Source organism: Ammospiza nelsoni, chromosome W (assembly GCF_027579445.1).
Source record: "Ammospiza nelsoni isolate bAmmNel1 chromosome W, bAmmNel1.pri, whole genome shotgun sequence".
NCBI classification, from domain to species: Eukaryota; Metazoa; Chordata; class Aves; order Passeriformes; family Passerellidae; genus Ammospiza; species Ammospiza nelsoni.
The window spans coordinates 17,804,043-17,822,497 of record NC_080668.1 but is presented as its reverse complement, the minus strand read 5'-3'; the positions used below and the strand labels follow the sequence as shown (position 1 = coordinate 17,822,497).

The 18,455-nt window shown below is 45.2% G+C and overlaps 2 protein-coding genes across 6 annotated transcripts in view; one reads left to right on the top strand and one right to left on the bottom strand.

Annotated features, from left to right (window-relative positions):
• Positions 1-249: 249 nt before the first annotated feature.
• LOC132086196 (proline-rich protein 36-like) lies at positions 250-13,039 on the bottom strand. Of its 2 annotated transcripts, XM_059491672.1 has the most exons (4): positions 12,572-13,039; positions 6,666-6,808; positions 6,281-6,314; positions 250-5,929 (listed from the first exon to the last, which is right to left on the bottom strand). In XM_059491672.1, exon 4 carries the CDS (start codon positions 4,920-4,922, stop codon positions 3,543-3,545), a length of 1,380 nt encoding a protein of 459 aa, XP_059347655.1. In that variant the 5' UTR covers positions 4,923-5,929; positions 6,281-6,314; positions 6,666-6,808; positions 12,572-13,039; the 3' UTR covers positions 250-3,542. The 2 variants fall into 2 exon arrangements, with proteins under 2 accessions (XP_059347655.1, XP_059347656.1); XM_059491673.1 differs by lacking the exon at positions 6,281-6,314.
• Positions 13,040-14,128: 1,089 nt separating this feature from the next.
• Positions 14,129-18,455, top strand: part of LOC132086176 (arrestin domain-containing protein 3-like) — a 43,019-nt gene continuing 38,692 nt past the window's right edge. For all 4 annotated transcript variants that reach the window (XM_059491645.1, XM_059491646.1, XM_059491647.1 and 1 more), the window contains exon 1: positions 14,129-14,600. In XM_059491645.1, the coding sequence (XP_059347628.1) occupies positions 14,321-14,600 (280 nt within the window). In that variant the 5' untranslated portion in view covers positions 14,129-14,320. The remainder of the gene's footprint in view (positions 14,601-18,455) is intronic.

The following is an 18,455-nucleotide window of genomic DNA, read 5'->3' as shown; positions in this document are numbered from 1 at the left end:
GTCCAGCCAGGCTGAGAGGTGGGAAAGCTTCCAAAGCTGCTATTGTTGCAAATGGGGCACAGTGCCCCCTTCTTAGCATACAGCGAAAACAATAGCTTAACACTTAGCCACTTAGCTTTCAGGTCTCAGGGCCCGTGGCATGTGACTTTTGTCCTTCAGAGACAGATATTCTAGACGGGGGGGGGGGGGGGGGGGGGGGGGGGGTCTTCTCTTCAGTGGTCTCCCAAGGACGATCGATCATGAGGCAGATGAGGGAAAATTTGGACAGACTCTCACACCCCCCTACTTAATGGTGCTTCCCTCAGGGGATACAGCCTGTCATGATTTACCTCTGCCCTTACACTACTTTTTGATCTGGTATTACAGTAATTGCCAGCATCTGAATGGTTACTCGACTGGCTCACTTATTCTTTGTTATCACTTTGGGAGGGTTCAGTTGTTAGGTTGGAGGATATATCCAGGGTTTTTTTTCTCGGGGAAATATGTTGTATTCTGACTTACAGGTGAAGCAAGCTGCAAGTTAGTGGGGGTACAAAGCAGCAGGGAAAAAGCATCAAGGGGTGGATATATATGGGGGAGTGGGGTTGTTGGAGGAGGTAAAAATTACATGGAGATTCCCTGGGGAGATAGAGGAGAGGCAGGGATCACTGGAGGGGATAAAGATAGGTTTTGAGAAGCAGGAGGCTGGGAGTTAAGTGGAGGGTAGCTTAATAGTTAGGAGGGAGAACTGGTGGGGTTGCATAGTCCAAGGGATCCCACCTTTTTTGAATAACTCCTTCGTTTTCTTAATATTTTTCCTCTGATTTCTGCTCTTTATCCTTTTTCAGTTTGTATACCTTAGAATCTCCTTTTAATAATTTCACCCAACGAGTAACATACTCTACTTCTTCTGAATTAGGGTTTTCTTGGTTACATACTTGCTGATATAATAAATTACATAACCACATATCTCAACTTCTATACCAGGGCCACTGTCACAGACATCTTTTCATTAAAATCCTTTCGTTAGAATTTTTCCTGCTGAAGCTGAGAAGTTTCAGCAACTAAGTGTAAACAATGGTTATCTGCTGCTGTGGAATGCAACAGGTGGATCCGTGATTGGTCTCCTGTGGATGTTTGGATTTACTGACCACTCACGGCAGAACTGGGTCTCGCTCTCTGCTGAGACACAGACCTTTATTATTCATTCTTTTCTATTCTTAGCTTAGCTAGCCTTCAGAGAACTTTTCCTTCTATTTCTTTTAGTATAGTTATAATGTAATGTATATCATAAAATAATAAATCAAGCCTTCTGAACATGAGGTCAACATTCTCGCTTCTCTTTTCACCCTGAAAACCCTTGTGACCACTGTCACAGGCCACTTTAAGGATTTTTGCTGTAATTTCCTCTTTGGCCAATGTTTCACACAATAATAAACCATCCTTACTTGATCTAACTTTCTAGTTGTTTCCCACTTATTCCAGTCATCCAGTAAATCACCTAGGGGGCTTCCAGGAGGAATCTTCTTATTTTTTCTCTTTGATCGCCCTCCCCGTGTACTGGGGGTCTGACCCATAGTGATTTTTAGTTACTATAAGCTTTCGGACTGGTAAATAAAACTACTTACTGTTACTGGTCCTTTAAAAGTTCTGTTTTACTCTTGTTTTACTTAGGAGAGAATATCTTTCCAATCTCTTTCTGTTTATGCTGAAAGGTCTCCTTGTAGCAATTGACTTGGGTGCCCCTGGACACTCTTATCTGGCTCCTTATCTAAGGAGTACTTACTCTTTTTCACTCACACACACACTGCAGGAGAGACACTCTATCTCACATTCAATTACATGTCCATTCACACATCAGACCTGTTCATTCATACTTCTCTGGTTCTTGGTGCTTTGCCTTCTCCGACCACATAAGGTACTTTTTTCTGACACCTCAGAACCGTCTGTACTGACACACTAAGTTTCCCCACTGACCTAGGTTCAGCACTCTGGAGTTTCCCTATTCCTTTTATTGAACAGGGGAAGGAAACATTAGCATACCTCTAAGGCTCACACGAAGCAGATCCCTGTTGTCAGAGAATCATTGGTTCGTGTAAGGCCCCACCCTGACTCCTTCCACCTCTCCCAAGGCTTGGCTATCCCTCTTCCCTAGAGATAGTTTTGGAGTCAGGAGTTCAGATGTCTGCACCTTGCCCAGGCTGGACTTCCCACCTTCGTACCCTGAAGGATGTGCCACACAACTACTCCTCTCAGCCATGCTGCTAAAAAGTCCTATAATACTGCAGCCCTCCTCACCTGGGGTCGGCCTCTGGGCTTCAGTATTGCTGAGTATTACAGCGGCCTGAGTGGGTCGCTGCTGGTGAGAGAGAGACGGTGAATCTTGTATCTTGATCAGAAGGCTGAATTTATTAATATATGATATATAATACATTATTACTATACTAATAGAATATAGAGAGAGGTTTGCAGAGCTGCTAGCTAAGCTAAGAATAGATAGAAAAGAATCCACAACAAAGTTGTGTCCAGGGACTCAGTCCCCTGGCTTGCACTGATGATTGGCCCTTAATTATAAACATAGAAAATGAGCCAATCAAGGTGAATCCTATTGCATTCCACAGCAGCTGATAATAATTGTTTACCTTCTCTTCGGGGGCCTCTGGCTCCCGAAGACACAGAAATATGAAAGAAAAGGATTTCTGTGGAGAAATGTCTGCGACATCTCACCTTTCTAAATTGTATAAAAATAAAAGAAAAATGCTGATGTGGAATGAACAGGAAATTCCTTCACCTATAAAATATAGAATACTAATAATTCACTAAAACAATCCTACAGTATAAGAAAATTGCAAGAAACAATGCAAAGAGAATTCAAGTCCATGCAGCTGAGTTTCAGGAACAGTCCATCAGCTGAAGTTGTTTCTTTTGGACATCTGAGAGTCCTTTTTGGTCCTGAAACAGCATAACACAATTTTAAACAATTTGAAACAATTTGAACAATTTTTAGAATGTCCTTTTCTGGCCCTTCAGTGCTTCAGCACTTCAGAGCTGCTGCCCGCCTATTTTCAATCTTTTTTATTTAATTTTTAAATTTTTTTTTTTTTTTTTTTTTTTTGATCGAAAAGCAAAAGAGCAGCAGCCAAGCAAAGCAATGCCAGAGAAAGAAAAGGCCCTGGGGGCCCTGGCCCATACTGGACCAGGAACCCCAAAACTGGCTCACACAGGGGGACCCGGACCGGTAGGACAAACCAGAACCCCTAGAAACATCAAGAGGCCTCGCAGCGGGCCCGGCCCAGGAATTTCCTGAGCCCAGCATCCCAGGCCAAACCCATGAGGAAGGCTCTGCATTCCTACGGGCCTGAGCCTTGCTGCCAGCACAATGGCAGCACGGGTAGTGAGACGCTTCCTTTCCCCTAAACCACTGAGGCATGCCAGCAGCAGGGAAATAGAAGCTGCCCCGAGAATCTTCATCTCGGGTCTGGGAATGTTTGTTTCCCACAGCAAACCAGCTATGGTCTCCTCCAACTGTGCCCTCTCCCTCTGCAATACATCGGGTTTGTCTCTCATCCGCCCCTGGCTTCATCCCCATCCCCTCCGGGCTGGGGATCAGAGGCAGAACTCTCTGGATGCACCTGCCCCCCCATGCCACTAGGACGCAAGAGAGGCGGCGGCCTCCATGGGACAATCCCCGAAAAACCACCCCCCAAACCGCCGAGAATGCTGATCTTAAAAACAGGCAGCTGGACTGCCACAACAGTGAGCTGGCGGGCAGCCCCCGTTCCACGGAAGGAGAGACCCCCTGCCGGAGCGACTGCTGGGACGTCCGGTGGAAGCATCAGGGAGGGAGCCGAAACTGGGGAGGGAATTGCGCTGAGCGTGGGATCCGCCGCGGGCTGCTCCGAGGGTCCCGCGGGCTCAACTCCGTTTTCTGCTGCTGACTCTGGGGTCTGCTGTGGAGGCGGCGGGGACACGCGGGAACACGCTGGTGCTGCGTCCTTGGGCTCTGAAAACGGCGGCGGGCACGGCACGGGCACCAGCGGAGCTGGGAGGAGCGGCGAAGCGTCGCCGTTGCTTAGCAACAGGTCAATCGGCGGAAGTGCTGTCTCTTCGGCCTTCTCCGACACAGGCTCTGGCGGGGGCAGGGAGGCCGGTGCCACCGCGGGCGGGACCTCCTGGAGAGGCGGAGACGGGATCTCCTGGAGTGACGGCTCTAGCAGGGCCGTGGAGGAAACCTCGGAGACCGGTGCCGCCCCCGTTTCTGAAGGCGGAGTCTGAGAGGCCGGCGCTGGCTTGAGCGGCCGCTCCCATCCCCCCGGAGAGAGAGAAGGGGGGGAAGGAGGAGGCTCCATCTGAGCATGCTCCGGAGCAAGAGTAAAAAAAACTTCTTCGCGCCGCGAAGTTTCGCCCCCCCCCCGCCGTGAAGCAGGGGGGCTGGGAAGAAAAATGTCCTCCCCCACCGCGTCTTCTGCCAAAGGTGGTGGAAACGGAGCTTGGCCATAACAATTAGAGATCCACTGAAAACAAGCTGCTCTGCGCTTCAGGACTGGGAAAAGCTTTATAAATGCTGGGTAGATGGAAGGCAACACGCGTCCCTCCAGGTAGACGCACTGGATAATCGAGTCCATGCACTCCCAGACAAAAGCATCTAAAGCATATAAGACATCAGCAAAGAACCCAAAAAGCTTTGCCCATCGAAAGAATTCATAGATATCTGTTTTTGACAAAAAGAAACCGTCTTCCCTGCACCAATGTTTCCAGAGGGCTATTTTTTTCTCCTCTGAAGGGGAGAATTGAATCTCTTCTGGCAAGGCATGGGTCTGCCATACAAACAGCCACAAGCTACGAAGGGCTGGTTCATCAGGGATAGAAAAGTGAACAGTACCTTTTGAAAGAGTCCAGCTTGCTCTGGCCAGCTCCACAGGTCTGCTGCTCTTTTCCATCATCTTTCCTGATGGTTTTCCAGAAGAAAGATTCTCTTTGTGGTCAGCCTTGGCTGTGAACTCTGTCCAAATCAGGATCTTCGGTTCTTCAGCTCCTGGCTTGAATCCACTTTCTGAGGTCGCTTCAGAGCAACCATCAAATGCTACACATACAGGATTTTTACCCAGTGCAGCAATTTTGCTCCTCTGGTCTTATCAGATTAATTTTTGCTCTGACACGAGGGGTCACCAGATATTACAGCGGCCTGAGTGGGTCGCTGCTGGTGAGAGAGAGACGGTGAATCTTGTATCTTGATCAGAAGGCTGAATTTATTAATATATGATATATAATACATTATTACTATACTAATAGAATATAGAGAGAGGTTTGCAGAGCTGCTAGCTAAGCTAAGAATAGATAGAAAAGAATCCACAACAAAGTTGTGTCCAGGGACTCAGTCCCCTGGCTTGCACTGATGATTGGCCCTTAATTATAAACATAGAAAATGAGCCAATCAAGGTGAATCCTATTGCATTCCACAGCAGCTGATAATAATTGTTTACCTTCTCTTCGGGGGCCTCTGGCTCCCGAAGACACAGAAATATGAAAGAAAAGGATTTCTGTGGAGAAATGTCTGCGACAGCTGAGTCTCCGGGAAGGACTCAAACTGATCGCCTCTGGTGTCATTTCACTAAAGAGGCTGATCTTGCAGATCACTCACACCTTTATGCCACAGCCCCCCACCCGCCTGGAGAATGGCTTGTTTGCATGTGACTCACTCTCTCACCAAGGCCCTCTACATCCTAAGAGGGACAGTGGCTTGTCAGGCTTTAACGGGGCCTGCCCCTAGATGCCAGAAAAAGGAGGATTGGGGGGGAGTCATTTAATCTTCCGTTTTTCGCTTCCCTCCGTTCCCAGATGGTCTCCTCGAGGAGATCTGAAACCTTGGTATAAGAGGTCCACACTCCGGGGCTCCGTGCCGCTTGGGCTTCTGGCTCCGTCTTGTAGTATATGGTAGAGATAATTCATGCTATATATGTATAAAATATTGTAAAAGTCCAAAGTTATGTCTTTGACCACTCTGGCTGGGAGCATAGTCTTATTTTTATTCAACTAGTTCCTGGACAGCGTTAATATCAGGTCTGTTAATGTATGAACGGGACTGCGTCTGGCCATCATCATGACTTCCCTGGCATCTGCACCTGGGCAGACAGCATCTAAACCAGCCTGGACCATGATTAATGGAATGTCTCAGCTACTCACAAGACCTGCACCTGAAATGATTTCATCTGCCCTGCTCAGGAACTGGCGTCACTCTACTACATGTGAATACAGACTCTGCCTAGATACTCAGACATTTTGTCTGGACCCTTGGACTTACCTTTGTCTGATCCTGCACATGTATAGATGCAGTTCTACATGTAAAGAGAGACAAAGAAACGTTCGGTTATCCCTGCTTCAGGCAGAATAAACTGTATATAAGCAAGCTGCTCGAAACACTCGGGGTGAACCTCTTGGGGAGACGCTGTCACTTTGTCAGTCGAACCTTGGTTCACTCAGCGCCCGCACCCGGGGCTGACGCTGTCTTGGCTGTGGTGGTTTTTTGAAATTCTATTTTTTTTGTTATTGATCTAATAAATCTTTGTTATATTCTTTATAAATTTGGCTACCAATTTGATAATTTATACCAGTCTCAAACACACACACACACCCCCCCACCCCACCCCCCCACCCCGGTCCCCTGCCTGTGGATGGGTGATACTTACCAGCTCCACTGTGCCTCATGCATGCCTCAGGCCTCTCCCCCTGGATACCTAGGCAAGGTCCCTCCGTGGAGGAGATAGGCGGGCATCCTGTCCTTCAGGTGGGTGAGGTCACAGAATCACAGAAGTTCAAGACTGGAAGAGACCTATAAGATCATCAAGTCCAGTCGATGTTCTAACTGTTCAACTAGATCATGGCAGCAAGTGCCACATCCAGTCTTTTTTTGAATTCTTCAAGGGATGATGACTCCACCACCTCACTGGGCAAATGATTCCAGTATCTGACCACTCTTTCTGTGAAATATTTCCTTCTTAATTCTAACTTACATCTCGCTTGACGCGGTCATATCCCAGCGAAGCCCCCAAGCTGTTAAAAATGAGATTAGGCTCTTGGTACTAAAGTGATTTCAGCATTTTTTATAGGAAAAAGAAAGTCCTAAAGCATGGGGGCCTGAGGGCCGAGCAGCGATGTAGGGATGTCCCTGATGTCCCAGATGGAGCAGCACACCTTCAGTGGGTCAGAAGCCCCTTTTTATCCTGGTTTTTGTCCCTCTGGATTGGTTCCTTTTTGGATCCTTCATTTGCATGACGGTTTAAGGCACTTGATTGGCCCATTACAGTTCTGTCCAGGCTGGCTCGTTTCGCTTGGGGAGTGGTGCACTTTACTTAGGTGTATTATGGTACGTTGAGTACCATATTTCTTACAACTACCTTGTGAAAAACGTCAATCGCTTGTTTTTAAAATTTTAAAAGTTTAATAGTAATGAAATGGTTATAAAAATAGTAATATAATTAGAGTAATAAAAATTTGAACAATTGTGATTAGGACAATATGAGACAATAGAAACAAAGACTTACGAACAGTCCGGCTACCTCTTTCTGGGAAAAATAAGCCCGAAAATGGACACCCGCTAACAGAGGATTAACCCTTAAAAACAATAACCTGTTGCATATTCATACACCTCATACATGATGCATAAATTCCATTCAAACACAGGATTCTGTCTGGTCAGTGTCAACTTCTTCCTCCTAATCCTAATGGTGTCTTCAGCACTGAGCAAGGCAGGAAGGAGTTAGTTTCTTCTGATAGGAGAGCAATAAATTCTTTTTCTCTGAAAGATTTCGGTGTCCTGTGGCTGCTATCTTGCTGCGAGTCCTCTCTTTAAAAACAAGTATCTGACATAGCATAGTTTCTATTTTACATTATGTTATAACCTAAAGCAAAATTTACACACTACTTAAGAAAATTAATACAGCATAACTTTCTAACACATACAATATTAATTTTAATATTTGCGAAAAGCCATTCATAAAATATGGATTTTTCACAACCCTTTTAATCCCTTTTACAATATAATAACCAAACTAACAGTACATGCTTAACAATCAACTATTTTACAACTGTTTCTAACCTATTTTTAACACAAGGACCCGGGAAGACCGCGTCTATTGCCGTGCGGTCTGTTGGCATTTGTAAGAAAGCAGGCAGGGAAGGAAGAATCCCCGCCGCAGCGATGGGCATTAGTGAACCACCGATTGTGATTTCTGGGTCTGTTTGTAACCCTCGGTCTGGAATACGAACTGTCTTCCCGTACGCTTGTTCCAAGTGGTTCCTGTTCTCCCGCAACCTCTGTTTGCCCCCAGCTTGTCCCCATCAGGCTCTGTGAACTTGCTGAAGGCAAAGCCGTGCTTGTTACATTTAAAAATTGCCACGGAGCTGCTGGGGCCACCCCGCTGGATGCCATCCTACCTGCACCGGGCTGCGCTAATTCCTTATTTTTCGCTGTTCGCGGTGGCTGCGCACTTTGCGTAGCCTGATCTGTCTGTGCAGTTCCTGGCTGCGCAGATTGCGTATCTTGCGAGCATTTCAGGGTTTTAAACTGTTATGCACGGGGGAGCGATCCACCCGCTCTCGGGCTGGTCCCCAGTAAGTCAGGGAGTCCCCTGTCTGTGGGGAGCGCTTCTGCAGGGTTAAAATGTCCCCGTCCCCTGGGGGAGCTATGGTTAGCGACCTCTCAGGCTCTGCTGACGCTGCTGGAGCGGGATCAGGGGGAGCTAAAATAGAGATTTTTGGAGTTCACTTGAGTTAGTAATATGAATTAGGCATTTAAAATTTAGCCTGTAGAACTATGTGTTGAAATTTAACCTTTTTACTAAAGAAACCTCTGCCATGGTACAAAGGGCATAGGAAAACGCAAATTTCGGAAGCTTCTTGCATAAAGAACAATACCAGAGGAGACCAAGGGATGCAAAGAACCCAGATAAAGGGACTCCTCCGTCTCCAAGCTGATCAAGGCCGACAGACGTACTCAGATAAGCACCAAGGGACCAAAAGTGCACGCGCAAAGGAGAAAAGTTCAAAAGTTGTCGTGATGAAGACCACAGTCTTCAGCCTCAGAGACTACCGAGAGACCCCCGTGCAACCACCACAGCAAACAACGCATGCCCAGAAGGGCGTGGATCTAATTACCATGCGAGGCGAGGACAGGCAGGGCCAGGGCTTGAATATGCATGGAAAGTTCTGCAATGTATTGCATATGGAACACCTTTGTGAATAAACATGTGGGTCAGGCTGAGGCTCGGGGCACAAGTTTTCATGAGAGCTATCTCGCTTGCGCCGGGCGCTGACATACATACCCACTTCATAACTATATCTGGTTGTGGAGTCTATTTATTCCACGTATCACTTCAGGCTATCCCTCCCACTGCTTTTGGCTGCGCGGGCTGGAGGGGAGATGCTGCTCCAGGCCGTGGAATGACGTCCGACCCACTCGATCTGGGTTCCGCCCTTTGTGCCGTAGCCTGGGGCTCGAAGGCGGGAGGGGGTGGGACAAATCAGACGTCTACTGGGTGCGGGGCCGCCCCTGCTGACCGAGGGGGCTGGAGAGACCCTTCTGACGTCGGTTTTGGGGCTTGGACGGGGGCAGGAGCTATGGGTGGACCATCAGGTAACAGGGGGGTTGCCACCCCAGCTCCGGAGGCTGGTTCAGCCGTTTGGAGCTGCCCCCAAGGTGTCGAGAGGGGTGGGGAAAGCGGTGGCTTCCCGAGCCCCTCCCGCTTCTATCTCCGAGATACGCGTAGATGTAAAGAATTCAAAAAATGCCATGTCTGCTTCGTCCACCTCCCCCACCAACAGTTTCATCTTGGGAAATCCCCCTGCTTCCCTTTCGGGCTTTGCCTGGGCTGCATCACCCCCACTGCGCACCTCTCCCGGACCAGGGGATGACTCCAAGACAGCATTTATAGGGATAAGACCTCCCTCTTGTAATTCAGGGGGAAAAGGGGGGGGGACAGTCTTTCCTCCTGTGGGGGCCGCAGGTCCCTGGTTTCCAGCCTGCGAGGAAACGCCCTGCAGCCACAGAGATGTTTGCAAAGCAGCCTCTGCAAAGGGTTTCTTGCATTTTGCCGCATGTAAAACTTCATGCACAACTCTACCAACAAAAAGCAGTCTCGCAGCATTTTTGCCTTTATGCATAGCCACGTGGTAAAGCTTAGTATTTACATCTTCCCACAGATTTGGGTCAAATAAGATATTAAAAGATATTTGGGCACACCTCCCTCACCCAGGATGACAAAAGTTCCGGTTCCTGTCTTGAGACTCGAGTGAGATGCTATTTCATCAATATTTCTAGATTATTTAGGACATCCAATTCAGTTTTTGAGGGGTTACTCCCCATCCTGACTCCTTGACAGCTTACCGGACCCTAATGGGTCTGCTGTTCATGGGCCTGGTCTGTTCCGTGACCTGAATGTTACGGGAATTGGCTCCTTCCACCGGGTTTTCCGAATGTCCAAACACCAAGATGTTCATCTGCGGAGAAATTTTCCTGTGTCCTGGTTTTCATCAAGGGTTCCTGGCACAGTTTCTTCTTACTGAGCTGCCACTTTTACACGGAGGCACCAGTTATCGGTTTCTCTGGACTAGATTGAAGGCACTTGAGACAGTAGTTCATGTTCAGACTCAGGTGTTTATTATTTCTTATCAGTGAAGCAGTCTCACAACCATGAGTTCTGCAGCCTTTCATTAGCAAGGAACAAAATGGCTATCTCTTGTTACAAGGTCTTTTAAGACTAAACTATCCAAATAAGAAATGACATCTAGATTATTTTCCCTTTTAACCCAATAACTGATCCCTCTAAGCCTGCAATGCAGATTTTTCTGTCCAATTAAAAAACATCACCCAAACCCATGAAGAAGGAAGAAGGTAAAGAAGAACAACCTGCCTCCACCTTAAAACCTCCATTTTTCTTCATATTTATTTCTATATTCTAAAATCCCAAACTTTAAGTTTTCCACCCTGTGATATTACACACTTGTAACCAACTACACACCCATATTCCCAGTGCAATCAATCAATTTTGGAAGTCTTCTCCACAGCCTCAGGTCAAATGCAGTGCACTCTTGTGGGTCTGTGCCTTTAAGCACAAAAAGTTGAAAATTCTCAGCATCCAGGGTCCCAACATAGAATATAGGCTTTTCACAAATATTAAAATGGATTTTATATGTGTGATGTTAAAGTAACTTTGTTATAAAGATATCATTTTTATTTCTGTTGTTAATTAAGTTTAGACATAGTAGTGAAATAGCTATGCTTGTGTAAAAATGCCTGCTATGATGGGATAAAATCCAATGAACACAGGATGAGGACACCTGCTACAGATATGCCAGCTATCAGCACTCACCGTTTGAAGGCAGTGTGGACCAAGGCCCAAACTGGAAGTGATAAAGAGGAGACAAAACCATAGCCAAGAAACACGCATGCTCTAAAAAGACAGACCCAAGGAGGGGCCGTGTAAAATAGTTCCTGGAAAATGTAAACTAGTTTAGAAATATGCATAAGGATCTATGAATATGCAACAGGCTGATGTAATGGAAAAGGTATTTAAAGGGTATCCCTAGATGTAAGAGTGTGGTCTTGGCTAAGTGCCAAGATACACCTGGCTGTAATAACCTTTGCTCCATGATCCTTTTCTCCTATTGTCCTTTATTAAACTTTTTAAATTTTCACAGGAGTGTGAATGTGTTTTTCACAACAACGTAACTATGCAAACAATAGATTAGCCAATTTAAGACCCACAGTCCCACTCACAATGTAATACCCCATTTCCATACCCCAAAATAAGGGAATTTGCAGGGCACTTTCCATTTCTATAGGAGCTTAGCAGACCAGGTTTTCATTGAATGCAGGTTCCAGAACTCAGAAGCGATGCTCCATTCATACAACCATGACCTCTTATTTGGCCTTTCAGACAGATTTTTACATCTGGGTCCCCCATAGAGGAGTTGAATAAAAGAAATTAAAGTAATTTACAAGTATACTAGTTTAGAACAAAGGAAGAAATGGAAAATTACGGGTGCAGTAGTGATAGCATATCAAAGTAATCCACAGGAAATCTTTTATCTGCCAACAATGAATCAACCTCAAAAATAATTCTGCAAGTCAGACCTGTATCTGTTATGTGTCAAAACGTCTAATGGTACATCTTAATTACACTTATGATTTGATAGGATGCTACCAAGAAAATTATTTACTACATATCTGGTTTTGACTCAACAGCTATTTTCCCCATAGAGAAACAAATCACACTAATATTGCTAGAAAAAAAAGGAATTTTATATTACAAAACACATATTAAAAAACAATGCAAATCCTTATGAAAAGACTGTTAAAAGGCAGGTATTTTTTAAAAGTCCTGTCTTCAGGTACTTTGAAAATGCACCTCAACATGCTTTTAAGTAAACGTTCAAATAGTCAAAAATACAACCTAAGAATGTAACCAGCATTTCCTCATCTTTAGAAATAGTGAACACTCTGAGACTGCGTATTAAGGAGGGATAAACCAAGCAAAGATACATCTTTTTCTGGAAATATGTCTGCATGTAATGAATGAATAAGCGAAAAGCTTACCTCTTGCATGCCCGACTAGAACGTCCTTATAGTTAAAATACTCGACTTCTTCAGTGTAATTTTGTGTATAGGCAGTGTTGGATCCAGCATTTCTAGATTCGCTCCAACGTACTTTTGCATGTCCTCTTGCATGAATTTTAAGAGCTTTCACTCTAATTTCCCCAGTAACTTCTAAACTGATCCTTCCTGAGACTGTGTCCCCGCTAGAATACACGGGGATATTGCTGTTACTGAGACAGTCAAAGCTTATTGTCAAACTCTTCACCTTCCCCAGCACCATGATTTTTAACGAAGTGTATAAAAATATACTGCAAGGAAAACAAAAAAAAGTCAAGGTCTCATACAAAACGCGACCTTCACGTTACACTGAACAACGCCTCTGCTGCGTAGAGCCTGCCAACCAGATCAGCGTGTCCCCTACGAACGCTTCATCGGAATTGCTGAGAAGACAACGACAGCCGCCCAACACTACGATATCCGTACAAAGGCAGCTGGCCCGCACGCTGCCAGGTCACTTTAAGAACAGCTTTGTGAAAAACAACCACCCCCGCGCATGCGCGAAGCGAGTCGTAGCGGCGGTTTCCTCCACCGCTTGCCTGTCTTTCCTGCCGCGTTCGTTTTTTTTATTTTGTGTTTTCGCTTCCATCTCATGCAGAGAGTCAGAGCGCTCCCTGGTGGAGTCAGGGCTCTGCTACGAGTTCGCAGTATGGTATTGAAATACGTACTGAAGAACTGAGAGAAAAACGTCGGGGGGAGGGGGCGCTAGGGCTCCTTGTCCACAGGGTCATCTCAATCTCATCTCATCTCATCTGTCACGGCCTGGGGATCCTGGCTTGCTGATTGGGAGGTGTCTCGGAAGAAGCTGGCAGCTGAAATCGGGCAGCAGTCGGTGGGCACCAGGCCCTGGATTCTGGCAGTAGACGGCACGGGTTCTCCCCCTCAGCCGGGGGTTGCCTGCCTATAATTTTGCCAGGATTGGCCCCTTCACGAACAAAAGCTTTGGGCAAGGTCTGTAACTGAGCAACGTGCCGAGCAATTCCCTGACACAATGGTTCTGTTCTTTACTGTTAGCCAGGCAACCCCCGGCTGAGGGGGAGAACCCGTGCCGTCTACTGCCAGAATCCAGGGCCTGGTGCCCACCGACTGCTGCCCGATTTCAGCTGCCAGCTTCTTCCGAGACACCTCCCAATCAGCAAGCCAGGATCCCCAGGCCGTGACAGATGAGATGAGATGAGATTGAGATGACCCTGTGGACAAGGAGCCCTAGCGCCCCCTCCCCCCGACGTTTTTCTCTCAGTTCTTCAGTACGTATTTCAATACCATACTGCGAACTCGTAGCAGAGCCCTGACTCCACCAGGGAGCGCTCTGACTCTCTGCATGAGATGGAAGCGAAAACACAAAATAAAAAAAACGAACGCGGCAGGAAAGACAGGCAAGCGGTGGAGGAAACCGCCGCTACGACTCGCTTCGCGCATGCGCGGGGGTGGTTGTTTTTCACAAAGCTGTTCTTAAAGTGACCTGGCAGCGTGCGGGCCAGCTGCCTTTGTACGGATATCGTAGTGTTGGGCGGCTGTCGTTGTCTTCTCAGCAATTCCGATGAAGCGTTCGTAGGGGACACGCTGATCTGGTTGGCAGGCTCTACGCAGCAGAGGCGTTGTTCAGTGTAACGTGAAGGTCGCGTTTTGTATGAGACCTTGACTTTTTTTTGTTTTCCTTGCAGTATATTTTTATACACTTCGTTAAAAATCATGGTGCTGGGGAAGGTGAAGAGTTTGACAATAAGCTTTGACTGTCTCAGTAACAGCAATATCCCCGTGTATTCTAGCGGGGACACAGTCTCAGGAAGGATCAGTTTAGAAGTTACTGGGGAAATTAGAGTGAAAGCTCTTAAAATTCATGCAAGAGGACATGCAAAAGTACGTTGGAGCGAATCTAGAAATGCTGGATCCAACACTGCCTATACACAAAATTACACTGAAGAAGTCGAGTATTTTAACTATAAGGACGTTCTAGTCGGGCATGCAAGAGGTAAGCTTTTCGCTTATTCATTCATTACATGCAGACATATTTCCAGAAAAAGATGTATCTTTGCTTGGTTTATCCCTCCTTAATACGCAGTCTCAGAGTGTTCACTATTTCTAAAGATGAGGAAATGCTGGTTACATTCTTAGGTTGTATTTTTGACTATTTGAACGTTTACTTAAAAGCATGTTGAGGTGCATTTTCAAAGTACCTGAAGACAGGACTTTTAAAAAATACCTGCCTTTTAACAGTCTTTTCATAAGGATTTGCATTGTTTTTTAATATGTGTTTTGTAATATAAAATTCCTTTTTTTTCTAGCAATATTAGTGTGATTTGTTTCTCTATGGGGAAAATAGCTGTTGAGTCAAAACCAGATATGTAGTAAATAATTTTCTTGGTAGCATCCTATCAAATCATAAGTGTAATTAAGATGTACCATTAGACGTTTTGACACATAACAGATACAGGTCTGACTTGCAGAATTATTTTTGAGGTTGATTCATTGTTGGCAGATAAAAGATTTCCTGTGGATTACTTTGATATGCTATCACTACTGCACCCGTAATTTTCCATTTCTTCCTTTGTTCTAAACTAGTATACTTGTAAATTACTTTAATTTCTTTTATTCAACTCCTCTATGGGGGACCCAGATGTAAAAATCTGTCTGAAAGGCCAAATAAGAGGTCATGGTTGTATGAATGGAGCATCGCTTCTGAGTTCTGGAACCTGCATTCAATGAAAACCTGGTCTGCTAAGCTCCTATAGAAATGGAAAGTGCCCTGCAAATTCCCTTATTTTGGGGTATGGAAATGGGGTATTACATTGTGAGTGGGACTGTGGGTCTTAAATTGGCTAATCTATTGTTTGCATAGTTACGTTGTTGTGAAAGTACAAGGGACTCTAAGCTTGTTATTTCTGAAGTTTCCACCCTTTGTTAGAAGCGGTTCAATCCTGTTTGGGGCCTGTCCCGGGAAGAAGGGAGGGAGTATTCCTTCTCTCCGCATATTGGTTGCACAGTCAGGTGGTGGTGATGACTGAATTCCTAGAACGAGAAAATGTTAAAACTGTGTACATAAATTGGTTGGGTGTTTTGGTGTGTTGTTTTGACTTTGTTGGGGGCGGGGGGGGGTGTTGTTTTTTGTGTGTGTGTGTCTTTGTTTTGTTTTTTTATTTTTTAAGATATTTACTGCAGAAATCTTCTACAAAGCAGTTGCTATTGATTTTAATTATGTTACCATGATGCAAGCAAGCTCGGGTCGCTCATGAGATGTCTTTCTAGTTCACATGTTCTTTATACTGCTGCCTTAGAAATAATTCTCTCACGCGAAAAATTCATTCACCTCTGGCTTGCAGATGACAGAAACAGGCAAGCATGCAGGAGTCACTCATAGCAGGATGTATCCTTGCAAGTAAGAAAGAGATCCTATGCTTCTGTCAACTTAAACAGACGCAATGACTTTCTATGTGGCCTGTAGATCCAAATGCTGACCTCGATAGTAGGTGCTTGGTTTTGTCTGGAAAGGGAACAAATGGTGGCAGGGAAGGGACAGATCTGACACATTCCAACACCAGAAGCAAGACTGGTGCTGCATGTGCAGCATGTACAATCTTAAGCAGTTGTCCCGAGACACCACTGTCCTTCCTTTGGCTGCAGGCAGGACTGTGAACACTCGCTGCACAGAGTGGAGTTTAACTCTATGCCTTGTACCCTACCATAGTCTGGAACACCACTCCCTGTCCCTGCCTTGTCATTGGCCTGCTGGGGTTTGTTAGCCTGTTGCCAAGGTGATGCCAGCTGCTGATTGTAGGGGCCTGGGACGTGGGGGAAGTTCCTTTGCCCACTCTCTAGTGTGTGCTGGGAGGCGGAGCGAAATGGCTACAGAGGGCACATTGCCTTTCTTGAGAATGCCCACCTCTGGGGACAGACAGAAGTATTCAAGCTCCTGCCGTGCACATCCACTGGGCCAGCAAGGATTTGTGAGCAGGGGCGGCCGTTGGGACACACGGCCTCACGGCCTCTTGCATCGCTCACTCGGTTATCTCTCCTGGCCCATGCCCCTGGCCAGCATGATCTGTAATCGCATTTCAGTAATGGTCAGCACACGCTCCTGAGACAAGTGCAGGACTGGGGTGTCTACACGGGGCAAGCCATCAGCATGGCCCTGTGGTATGAGGAGAGCGGATGGTGAGGCATGGGTGATGGCCCTCCCCCTTTCTCCTTACCTCTGTGGTAGTCAGGCCAGACTGTGAGCAGAGTTGCTGAGCAAATGTAGTGGGGTGTAATGTAGATTGTATGTATATGAGTGGTTGGTAGGGGATGTGCTCGTGCCTGTTTAGGCCAGTCCTGCTCCAGCCTAGTCTGTGATTGACAGCTCAGTACTTGCTTACCATAATTCTGCTAGTGCTGTTCAGGCTCAGTGGGACTGCTGATCTGACAGGAAGTGAAGAAGGGATGAAAAAATGTATGTGCAAGGAAAACGCTATTATATTTAATTAAAACCAAGCAAAGCCCTCCAAGCGTTTTTTTAACAACAACAGCAACAAAAAGCATTATACACATTGCTTTACTCTTTCAGTGTATTGAAGATTGTTATTTTGTGACATTACATGCTGCAGGTGCATTTACATAAATAGTGTTCTAGGGGTTTTATAATTTTGCATAGGTTTGTTTCAGCATTTCTGGTGCACTAAAGAAATTGGAGCATCAGCACTTCTGTAGAACAGTGGGAACTAAAAAATCTTAAAATGTAGCAGCGTTCCTTCATGATGCTTCACACTATTAACAACAGGAAGGGTCTTTTGTGTAATCCCACTATATGTGCCTTTATTATGCCAACCCTTTTGTATATGAGATGCTCAATTGTTTTATCTAAATAACTGTCTGTACTGTTGGAATCAGCAGGATTTTTTTTCTGGGTTCATGGTAATTATATCGGAATAAACCACAAATTTATTGGAGCATTTCAAGCAATACAAGAAATCATGACTCTAAAACAAGGTCAGCTTTCTCATTGAAATTAGGAAATGTTTGGGTCTTTGCTATCCGAGCAAAATCGAGCTAAACTTTGAATTTTTGATACATTAACTCTTAACAACATTAATTGGACAGCTTGCCACTTCTTGTGCCCCTGAATTTTTTTGGTACTTTCTAGGTGGTGCTTGTGCACTTTTTTAAAAAAATCAATTTTTGGACACTTGCTATTTAGGCTTTAGGAGGAAGCTGAATTACTAAATGTAATCAATTAATGTAGCAGAAAATACTAAGATCACTTAATACTATTAGAGAGCTCTATTTAGTTTTAACTAGAAGTCATATTGGAAAACAGTTTCCATTACAGATCTTTAAGGCAGACCTTGAAATGGCAGCACTTACAGCTATGTTAGTACTTGGATTTAAGATTGTTAAAAATGACCAGATAATACTGGCTTTCACATTTATGTATTAGCTTTTGCATGTTGTTATTGATTATAAATATTTAGTATAGTAAAAATCATAATTCTTTCTAGCTGCTTGTTAATATATCATAATCAGCTTAAGTATGCCCTGTATTGCTCATAGAAATAGTAGTGTAATAAATATAATATCTATGTATCTCTTATAGAAATAGCATGGTGATGAATGTATTGTACTATAGACCTTAGTAAAACATAAGATGTGAAAAGGGCTTTTTGTAACTTAGACGAACAGTGTAAGGCCGTGCACCGACTGACCTGTCCAAGTGATAAGATAACCATGACACAAACCAGAGCACTGGAGGACAATTAGAGAATACCATGTTAAATTTAAAGAGGACAGTTATTGGAATTAGATCCCAGTATTACCGGATGGAACGTGCCTGGGCTCGTCTGGCCCCTGCTGC

Bases quoted from the DNA above. Each gene is read 5' to 3' on its own strand.
- LOC132086196 (XM_059491672.1), bottom strand. From the start codon at position 4,922: ATGATGGAAAAGAGCAGCAGACCTGTGGAGCTGGCCAGAGCAAGCTGG.